The 11,222-nt window shown below is 39.0% G+C and overlaps 1 protein-coding gene and 1 long non-coding RNA gene across 2 annotated transcripts; one reads left to right on the top strand and one right to left on the bottom strand.

The window, feature by feature from the left end:
- The first annotated feature begins 1,673 nt into the window (after positions 1-1,673).
- LOC127359638 (uncharacterized) lies at positions 1,674-4,115 on the top strand. Its single transcript, XM_051393610.1, has 2 exons — positions 1,674-2,033; positions 3,512-4,115. Exons 1-2 carry the CDS (start codon positions 1,674-1,676, stop codon positions 3,836-3,838), a joined length of 687 nt encoding a protein of 228 aa, XP_051249570.1. The 3' UTR covers positions 3,839-4,115.
- Positions 4,116-5,758: 1,643 nt separating this feature from the next.
- On the bottom strand, positions 5,759-9,355 carry LOC127359639 (uncharacterized). The gene is made up of 5 exons (XR_007882687.1): positions 9,201-9,355; positions 8,448-9,069; positions 7,181-7,330; positions 6,386-6,682; positions 5,759-6,007 (listed from the first exon to the last, which is right to left on the bottom strand). It is a non-coding gene; the product is annotated as an uncharacterized LOC127359639 (long non-coding RNA).
- Positions 9,356-11,222: the final 1,867 nt, after the last annotated feature.

Below are 11,222 nucleotides of genomic sequence, written 5' to 3'. Positions count from 1 at the left end.
TGTGCACTTCTCTAGGCACGTGCACCCTCCCTGACAGGCGCCGGGTTTTTGATAGCTGTTGTCTTGCAAGTCTTTTTCCTAATTTTTCGGTTTTTCCTTCAGAGCGATCCCTATATAAATTGGACTCCTTCCTCTTGACTTTCTTCCTTCCAGCACTACACTGTCTGAAATTAAACACATACATACAAAATTATACACACTTTGTTGATCATGTGTTCATCATTTATGCTAAATGAACAGAATAAGGATGACAAGACTGCTGCTTTCACCATCATTGCGTAATCAAATCTATTGTCTAAACCATTTTTTGTTCAGTAAATTTCTACCTTGACATCCAAGGCTCATCGTCAGGACTCTGGGGTGGAGTAACCTGGTTCTCTATCACTTTCTTTCTTTTTCTGGCCTGGCGTTGGACTCTTCTTCAATTCTTTCTTTTTCTTCTCTTCTCCCTCTCACTCAAGGCTTGAACTGTCTTCACCTTCCCTTGCTGTCTGTCCTCATGCCACTTTTCTCGTTGTTTCTTTAAATATGCAGCCCTTTTCTCAGGATCAGCCCTGTACTGGCTCTGCTTCTCAGCAGCAGATAACCTCATCTCTCTAGACCAGAAATAACTCTGTTTAGTAATAGTGTATAGCATAATTGATAAGGCAAATTTTTTTCTGCCTATTCTTTTCCTATTGTTTTGCGTCCAAGTCACGTGACTTTCAAGATTCCGGCCGTGAGAACAAAAAACATGGCGGACATTTCTCAAATTTTTAGTGAAAAAAATCAATATTTTTAGTTAGTTTCTGCATAAAAATGCGTTTTGATTACATTTCTAGCGAGAAATATATTTTTTATTTTCATAATATTCACTCAGTCAATGTACATAATCACTTGCTTACGGAGCCCCTAAAGGGACATGAAAAAAAAAAAAAATGAAACGTTTCTAGTGAGCACTAGATAGTATCTAGTGCGCACTAGATAGTATCTAGTGCGCACTAGATAGTATCTAGTGCGCACTAGATAGTATCTTGTGCTCACTAGATACGGATCTAGTGCGCACTAGATAGTATCTTGTGCTCACTAGATACGGATCTAGTGCGCACTAGATAGTATCTTGTGCTCACTAGATACTATCTAGTGCGCACTAGATACGGCTCTCGTGCGGGCATGATGTCTGAGAGACCATCCACTGCATTTCGGTTTGTGTTTCTGTGTGAAAATGACAGTACAGGAGTTAGTTCAACTATATTTTAACCTGGGACTTCATTATAAGGACATTGCTGCTTTACTTGCAAGTCGTCACCGTCATGTTGTGTCTGAAAGACATTTAAAACGAATTTTGAAGTCTTGTAGTTTGTTTCGGCGCAAGGGGATACGTCACTTTGGATCACGTAGTTAATTTCATTCATGAACAGTTACAAACATCTGGCCAACTCTGTGGGTATAGGTGGATGTACACAAAATGCAAGGAGAATGGATTACACGTCAAGAAAGAAGAGGTACGCTTAATTCTAAAAGAACTTGACCCGAGGGGTGTTGAACTCAGAGCAAGGAGACGGCTCCATCGCCGAAGCTATTTTGCAAAAGGGCCCAATTATATTTGGCACTTTGACTCTTATGACAAACTGAAGCCATTTGGTATCTGTATCAATGGCTGCATTGACGGGTTTTCCCGGAAAGTTATCTGGATGAATGCATTTACTACCAGCAGTGACCCAAAAATCATCGGAGGCTACTACATAGAGGCAGTCCAGAGATTGGGTGGTTGTCCAAGGATTGTCAGAGGCGACCGGGGCACAGAGAATGTTAAAGTCAGAGACTTTCAGCGTTTTCTTCGTCGCAACATTCACGACGGCTCCGGCATTGACAGCTACATTGAAGGGGCAAGCACAGCAAATCAGCGAATAGAGAGTTGGTGGGGCTTCCTCAGAAGGGAATCAATGGAATTCTACATCTCTCTGTTTAATGATCTGAAGGACCGTGGCTTGTTCGATGGTGCATATTTGGACAGAAGTCTAATCCAGTTCTGCTTCATGGGAATCATTCAGGTACAAATGTATCATATTGTTATGTAAAACCTAATTTCATCTTAAATTGTGTCCCACAAATGTTTTTTTGTTGTTGTTACATTCTCCAATGAGCAGCTGTCCACCTGTCTTAATCACTGTCATCCATGTGGTGTCCTACAATAATAATTCATAATGAAACGCGAAAATGGCTCTAACAGGGTTTTTTGAGCATGGAGGCGCCACGCACCGGTCTGCCATATCGTCACATTGTGTGTGCCCTCTCAGTGTCAATCATACTACTGATAGATGAGAGAAGGGGCTGATTAATTAGAATATAACATAACTTGTTGTGGGTGGAAACCACCAAAATGGTAGAAAAAGTTGCCTAAAACTAATTTTGTTGCCCAAACTTTATACTTTATTTAATGAGAATAAACACAGTAAAAGCAACTCAGGAAAACGGGCAGCGAGCCAAGCAAACAGCCAACCATTCAATCAATCTGTTAATCATTTAATTGTTTACAGTTAACTGATCGTTAAGGAAATAATCTAATAAAGATAATAAAAATACAGAAAACAGGCCTGACACCGCCACATTATACTATATATTCAATAATCCATCTATTCTGGGGGGTGGGAATGACTGTGTGTGTGATTTGATGTGTGCACAGATTCGGGAGGTGCCGGTTGATAATGGTTTAGCACTGTAAAAGCTGCCTGAATATGTGTTCAGACATCCAGAGTGGCAGCAGAGGAGCACATATCCCATAACATACACATAATCAGGCCTAATATGATATCAGCTTGACTAGTGTGTGTGTGTGTGTGTGTGTGTGTGTGTGTGTCTGTGTGTGTGTGAGAGAGAGAGCTATATGTCGACTATAAGCCTCCTTGTGTGTGTTTATGTGGTCTGTGTTGCAATGTTGCTGTCCACGGTGCTGAATCGTCCTGAGCGCAGACACGCCACGGCTTCTTCATTATGATTTATTTTAGCTTACTCTGAACTGCCATTTTAATCGAAGATAAACTTCCAAAGAATACTCAAAATATTTCTCTTTATTCAATTAATCCAAAAGCATTCTTATTCTTTCTGATAGCTTTTCATTCCCTTCAGGCGTCTTCACGGCTCTCAATTTAATATTGATATATGCGATCATGCAAAACACAAAATAAGTACCATGGATAGCGCCACTCAGCCAGCCGTGCCAAAACACTTATAACTTTAGTATTTAATAAAATAATAAATAATAATGGAAAATAATATATAGTGAGCGAACTCTATCAGACGGAGCACGAAATAACAGCAACGGCTGCGAATCCATCTCTCTGCTCTTCGAAATTTTTGTTCTATCTATCTTTGAAATTTTTGTTTATTTTCCTATCATTTCTCCTTACTTCATCAGAAAAGTCAGCATTTAGCATGATTTATTTCAAAACTTTTATAAGGCCCACATGAGAATTACAAATTGCATATCAATTAACTTGTTTTCTTACTTTCTAATATACCGTTATTCCAGGACGAATTAGATGAGACCATCCATGTGTGGGATTCACATGTCATCAGACCATCGAAGAATGACAGGGTACCCAGTGGTCGACCTCGAATCATGTACATGTTCCCAGAACTCTACACAAGTGATGACCGCATTTCCCCAGTGGACAGAGCTGATGTGCAGTTGTGTCAGAGTAACTGCACATTTCGACCAGCAGTGCCATGTGACCCAGACATCTACAACATCTGCAACATTCTGATGGTGGAGTCACAGCTGCATCTTCCAGCTGATGCTTATCAAGCATTTGATTTGTACCTGCATTTGAGGAATGAGATAAGATCCGCTCTCTAATTTGAGATGGAACTACATTTGTATCCATCTAAACTGAACACGTGATCAGACAATTCTTCTGCAGTCCACCATGCTTTATTCACCAAACATTCTCAGTTGTAAAGTTTTCCCAGGAACTCTGTAGAAGCTATATTTGGAATTTTGGATTATTTCTCCTTGGAAAAAGGATTGATCTGTCACTATGTGCACACTGACTGTTACAGACATTAAGAACATTTGCAGCGATATTGTGCACACAGTTTTTCAAGGTACTTTGCAGTTTTGCCTGTCATGGATAACTTTTTAGCAGTTCTTGTGTGGATTTAGGCTGTCTCAGTTGTTTCTGTCTCTTGAAGCCTGTGTTTCTTTGAATCAGTCTGGGATTACCTCGGATTTTTCAAATGACAGAGTATTAGCTCTTCTCAGTAATTTGTGCTGGAATTTGAGATTTAAATTTGTTGTACAGCATATAGCAGTATTGTCATAGATGTTTTACTTTGCCTTTACATCAGTCATGAACAGGAAACGAACAAAATCACAACAAAGAAAAACAACATGGCAGGACATGAAAGAGGAATTACATTTTTACAACAATATTGTGCTCTTGACAGTTACTGTCTGTATGTTTACCATATGAGGCTCCAACAAAAACAGCCATGGGTAGCCATTTGAAATGGTACTGTATGTACATCAAACAGGTATTATTTTGTTGAATGCTGAACTTCTTTCTTAATAACAATTGCAGAAAACATGCTCATGATAATATGAAAATGAAAAGGGATGTTCACCTATGAGAGCAGACCTTTCTGACTTATCAAAATGATCAAACTTAAACTGTCTTCTGGACTTAAACAAAATGTAAAACTCAGTGTGCTGACAAATATTACAACAAAATCATTAACAATAAGAAAAAAACAAAACCAAAGCAAAAAAATTAAAAAACTGTTTCAGTTTTAATACAGGTTCAATAAAGCAATGTCATCAGATTATGCATCTGATTTTATCTCCTCTCGTTGTAGAACATTTTTTTCTTAGTTGTAATACATGAATGAACAAATACAGTTTTTTAAATGTAAATCTGTAGATTTGTTTCAGACAAATGCTATAACAATGTCAGTAGAAGAGGAACATTCACTACACAATATCCATTGTAAAGCAATCGCCAGACAGGACATTGTCAAACTCTTGACGAAACTCAGGGTATGAGCTGTAGGTGCATGGTAACTCAAGAACTGCTCCACATGTGTGTGCTACAGGCCTGCGACTTAAACCACACAATCTATTAAAAGTTACTTCGATTGTGTCTGTGCACAGCACAGTGGACCCTGCAGAAGCGTAAGAAGATCTCCAGTTTTCTTTGGTCGATGCTTCTCACATACCGTAGCAGGTGGTTAAGAGCTGTCTGCTCTTGTGGATTTAGGCTTTCAGTTGATGGCTTTATCATCTGGGCCACTTTCTTGTTAGTTGGCCGCTTAGATTCGTAAAGCTCCATTATGCTTTCTTTGGTTATGAGTGTTGGCACAGCATTGTGAATACTGGAGTGGAAACAGTCAATTATGAACTTTGGCTCTTGAAGAAGAGCTTTGTGTGCCATTGTTAAAATGGCAGCCCGTACGTTGTCTTTAGAGGGCAGGCAGTGTGAGCCCATTCTTGAGAAGACGTCGAGTAAGTCCTCTTCAACAGTTTCATCAATGTTGCCCTGTAGTGCTTTTTCAAGTGATGCACGCTCATTCTCTGAAAGAAATCTGGAAAATGACATCATCAAGAGTTCTTCATCCACTGAACCAAGTCCTTGACAACAGGCAAGAACAAAAGCTGGTGACAGTCTGATTGGTATGATTTTGTGGTCCAGGTATCCTTTCAACCACACTCTTCCAAGAGCTTGCCATGCCTTCTCAGAATAGTCTGGTCGTAGTCTGGGTACTCGTTCATCTTCCCCTCACACTGTTCCAAGAAATGTTCCCAGAACGCAGAGTATACCTCTCTTGACACACCATCACTGTCCACAGCTTTCTCATTTGTAAACTCCATTTTTAGATTAGCATTCAGTATTTTTGGTTCCATGAAGATATTAAGGACATCATCAACTATGTTTACTCGTCTTAATTTCACAAGGAGTTCTTTTTCAAATGGGTCTGGTGATGCTGGAAGACTGCTTGATGATACAGGTCCATCATTCAGTGTAGAGTGCTGCAAGATTTTTAAAAAAAGTAATTAGGTGTGATTATTGATCGATTAATCAATTGGTGAACAGAAAATGAATCAACGACTTTGACAATCAATATATCAATTAGCATGCAGAAATGAATTATGCTGTGGTTCTAGATTTGCTGCTTTTCTGTCTTATATCACAATACATGGAATATCTTTTGGTTTTGGAATGTTTGGATGAAAAAGTAATCTAAAAACATCAGCTTGGTGTGAGAGAACTTGGGATGAAAATTTGTCACTGTTTTGTACATTTCATAGACAGAATAATGAATAGGGAAAACTCTTTAAAAGAATCAATAATGGCAGTAATATTCTTTTTGCAGCACTGCTAGAAAATGACTCAGTTCTACACTATACCTGCATACTGGTGGAGTCTTGATTATCACCATCATCACCACAAACAGGTCCAAAGTTTACTTCAAAGTCCTCAAGAGATGCTTGGATGGCAAGGGCAAGAGGGGAATCCAACTCGTCATTTAACAACTGGTCTGGATCTTGATTTGACACAGGCATTAAACACTCGTCTTCAGATCCATGCCTGCTTGTTGATTGCCGAGTTTGATTGCCAACATCATCGGAAGATGGTGGATGCAGGACCTCTGTGTTGCTCATCTCAGGAGTTGATGGTCTTGATTGACTGATTGGTTCTCCTCTCTGTTGATAATTAAATGAAAAAACAAAACAAACATATAATTATTACCTTATCTTTGTTTTTGCATCATCTGATCAAAGCTGTCATGTGTACTATCACATTCATGTGATTAAAACATCTTGCACCTGAGCAGATTGTTTTGGTATATGCATATTGAGTTAATGTGGCATTGAACTCAAAACCTTTGCCCACTTCCATCATCTTAGCTGCAGTTAAAATTTGAGATGGATTTACATTTGTTGTTTGCAACAAAATCATGGTCTCTTAAATCCCATCTCTGTGTCCTCACAGACTTCACGAGTTCGCAAGTTTTGGATTTTATCTTTGACTTTATTTTTGGTTTCAATTTTGTATTTGATATTTTGATTGATACATTTTTGTTTCCATTTTAAAAAGTATTGTTTGAACACTTTGGTACAAATTAATCTCCATACAACACAAGTTCCATACTGTATATCACAAACTGGGTCCATAAAAAAATATGCAATACCGGGGCTTACTTTTTCATGGTTTTCCTGCATTCAGCCACTGGGTGCTGGATCTAAATCAGTGGAGCTCTCTGGATGATCCCCTCGATGATCAGTTCCAGTCCTCCAGTGATGACATCTCCTGGTTTTGTTCCTCAAGGATTGTCTCTGCATTGTCCTAGTCTATAAAGAAATCAGCAGATCAGCAAATTATAGGCTTATACAGCCATGATTGTCCAACTGTTCAATACAAGTCTTTCTGAACTTATTGTGATTGAACATGCACATAAGTGGAGAGAGAAGTAGAGCAAATATGTTTAGAAAACTGTATTTACATCTCTTGACCTCTTGCAACTCAACTATCACCCCTGATTCAGCAGATAAACATTTTTTTGTTTGCAGGCTTCATGATCCTAATAGATTTGACATTGAGTTAAGACAATAGATTTATCCTCAAAAATCACTGATTCTAGTTGTTGAATTTCATGAGAAGAAAGACAGATAAACTACATGGCTGTAAGACTAAGATTATTTTGGCCAGATCCACAAAAAATTAATTGCGCCTGCTAATTGCACCAGAATTGTGCAGCATTTGCACCCCAATCTGCCCCGTTTAATGCCGTTTAATTGAATATGCCATATTTAAGAACACAGATTGGTCTATAATGAACATTGCAAAGAGCACAAATGCCCTACATTGCATGTCTTTAATTAGCAGAAGTGTGCACAAATAAAAGCTCTCCACAATCACAAACCAACTTCCATGTATTTGTACTATTATAGTATTTTACATCTATAACATAATCTACTGAGATTTTCCTTCATAGTACAGCTATTAATGTGACTCAGGCAAGTTTGATAAATGTTAGATTAATGTCTAAATCATACAATATTGTTGTTCAGGTGTCACTGAATGTATGGATTTCACAAAAACATCAGTACTGATATTCTATTTGTTGCCCACAGCTGGCTGCAGCATCACAAGGCAGCTGAAACTATACGTGGCGTCTCCAAACTAACAAAGAGGCTGATGTGTGCGTTTACGCACGGTGCTGAGGTAGCTTCATTAACATGATTGGCCAGGATTTGATGATAGTTAATGTTCTGTGTTTTACTATACATCTCTACCGGTCAGCTGTTACACACTGTTTCCAGGTTTATACAGACTTTATGGATAAATTCTGAGCCTCATCCCATCTGTTATTTTTATTTTAAAATCTGAAATATATGATTGTCCCCGATCAATATTCAGTACCTAGAGTATGTATTGATAACAGAAATGTGGCAGAAGATAAATTACCTTCATTGGCCTCTCATCTGTGGGCTCGAAGTCCGATGATGCATCAGAGAGAAGTATTACGTCTTTAGCCTTGGAGGTTGTGTAGATGCGCAGCATTCGTATCTTAGTCTGCTCGTACAGCTGGCTCACTGTGACTTCAGGGGATACTGCATTGTGACTAAAATCACGAATATCAAACTCGAAGTCTTCCACTGGTCCTTTAGATGAATATCCATTTGGAAAAAACAAGCCCTTGCCCGTCTCCAGCAGTTCACCCATAGTTATTGATTTCTCCACTGACAGGTGCCGTGTTCCACCTCCATTTCTTGTTTTGATCTGGTGATAAGTGCCGTTATCAAAGTGGAGCCATCCCATTTCAATCCGCCGGGTAGCTTTGGCTGCATGTTTATTGCCAACAATGTTGCCAACTGTTTGTCTGTCGGCAGGAGTTTTCCGTTGTTCCCCGAGCCTGTCTCTTACTCTCTGCATGAAAGCGGACTTCACTGTCTCCACTCCTCCCTGACTTTTCATTTGTTACAGTTCTTTGACGACAAAATGCTCTGAGTGCAAGTCGGTCCCCATATCTTACGATATACTGTCCTAACTCCTCATCTGTCATAACACCTATGACGTTGATGTCGATCTGTAATAAGCAAGGCAAACGTCAAAAACGTTGGAAAAATTACATTAACATAGCAGGTAGAGAAAGCTAGCAACATTAGGCTACACATGTATTGCTTACTTTATGTCACAAAAGTTAACATTTATCTTTACCTTATCATCTTTTAGTTGGTTGATGACACTATCAGGTATATTTCGCGTTTTCAGGAAAGAGAATAAGTCCACTTCTGCAGCCATTCTTTGAGGTTAAGATCTTAATGAGCCTAAAGGCATATGCACAGGAAGCACAACTGCCTGTGCTTAATCTAAGGTTTCTCGCGAGATCCGTGGTTTCTCGCGAGATCCGTATCTAGTGAGCACAAGATCCGTATCTAGTGCTCACTAGATACTATCTAGTGAGCACAAGATACTATCTAGTGCGCACTAGATACTATCTAGTGAGCACAAGATACTATCTAGTGCGCACTAGATAGTATCTAGTGAGCACAAGATACTATCTAGTGCGCACTAGATACTATCTAGTGAGCACAAGATACTATCTAGTGCGCATCTAGATACTATCTAGTGAGCACAAGATACTATCTAGTGCGCACTAGAAACGTTTCATTTTTTTTTTTTTTCATGTCCCTTTAGGGGCTCCGTACTCTGCTTGCTCGTTGTTGCGAAGAATTTTCATATCTCGCCAGAATAATGTGAAACTGAAATGTTTTGGTTGCTATGGACGCTGCTATCGCTTAGCATAGCTGTGGCCCCAGATTCCACATAGGACTCCCTTGCGATTTCGCTCCGTCTGACGGATCAAACCCTCGCCCACTACATGCGTTGCGTCTGAGGTTGATTTGCTGATCAACACATTATTCCGTGGCAGCAGGAGAAACTAATGTTGACAAAGTGACGAGTTACGATCAGACGTTTGTCCGCTGTGTTTAATTTTGAAATCTACCGGATCCTCTGTGCATTTAACTTCCTGTGTGGTGCGATCTCATTGATGGGTTTTGACGCGTCATGGCCCCACGAAGAAGAAGTAGTCATGATAGTTTCCTTGTTGGAATCATTGTTAGCTGTTTGAATATTTTCACTTTGTAAGAATATGGACTGGCGTGTTATTTGTGGTATTACTCCTCGCTCAAGATATTTCAATACATAGCCAGGCAGTGTTCCACTGATGACGTTTCTTATGACATACACAGTGCTGCCACCACGTGTCTGGTCTTAGTAATAACTTATTTCTGGTAAATTATCAAGTTTTTGTCTGCTTGGGGGTTAATTAATTGTATGTATATTATTGGAAGTATGCAGTATCTATCTATCTATATATGTGTGTGAAAGAGAGAGATGATCTGTCAAGCTTTTGCAAACACAGCATGTGTTCTCTGGTTTGCTACAAAGTGGGAGTCTTTCAGGCTTTTGAATTTTTATTAATATACTGTATGTACTGTATAACAACATACACACATACACATTCCTGTGGAAACTTAAAAATGATCTTATAGCTTATGGAACTGACAGCTTATGAAACAAAACAATGGCATTGAACATTTCTTAATTCACATTTTCTTAATTTGTGGTGTTCTCCTTTGTCACCCACTGTGGCGGCCAAGTTTTCCCACTGTAATAAAAAGAGATTGTTATTCATTTAGGTCTTTACATCAGCTATGAATTAAATTCAAAACATGACAAGGTTAAGGGCAATGAGGAACAGCAAGCCACCCCTTCATTCAGTAGGTTTATAAACTTACAGTAACCTGATAACAGTAAATTACCTGCCTGTGGTAATATTTTGGTTAAGGTTTATATATCCATTACCTACGGTGTAGCCATTTATTTGAAATCATATACCTCTGCTCTAAAGGTATCCATTGTAAAAGACCTCTGCAATTTGCTCCACAATAATAGTCTTGAAAATTTGGTCATGAAAGACCTCCAAAGCCTTTGGACTTTTGTAAATGCCTTTAACCAATGTGTGTTACTTTAGCATCCCAATGTCAACATCTAATCAAATTTCAATGTAAAGAAAAAGGAAATCCTTGCTCAGAATAAATTGGTGATTATGTCTAACATATGTTTCTCCATTATGGCAGTCAGGTTTATCTGCCTTAAGCACCACATAACTGATAAAATACACAAATACTGTGAAACTCAGTCTCACTTAAGCCCTATTGGCACAGGACTAGT

This window comes from Dicentrarchus labrax, unplaced genomic scaffold, assembly GCF_905237075.1.
Source record: "Dicentrarchus labrax unplaced genomic scaffold, dlabrax2021, whole genome shotgun sequence".
NCBI lineage: Eukaryota > Metazoa > Chordata > Actinopteri > Moronidae > Dicentrarchus > Dicentrarchus labrax.
Note: the sequence above shows the minus strand (reverse complement) of the source record. Positions and strands in the feature narration are given on the sequence as shown.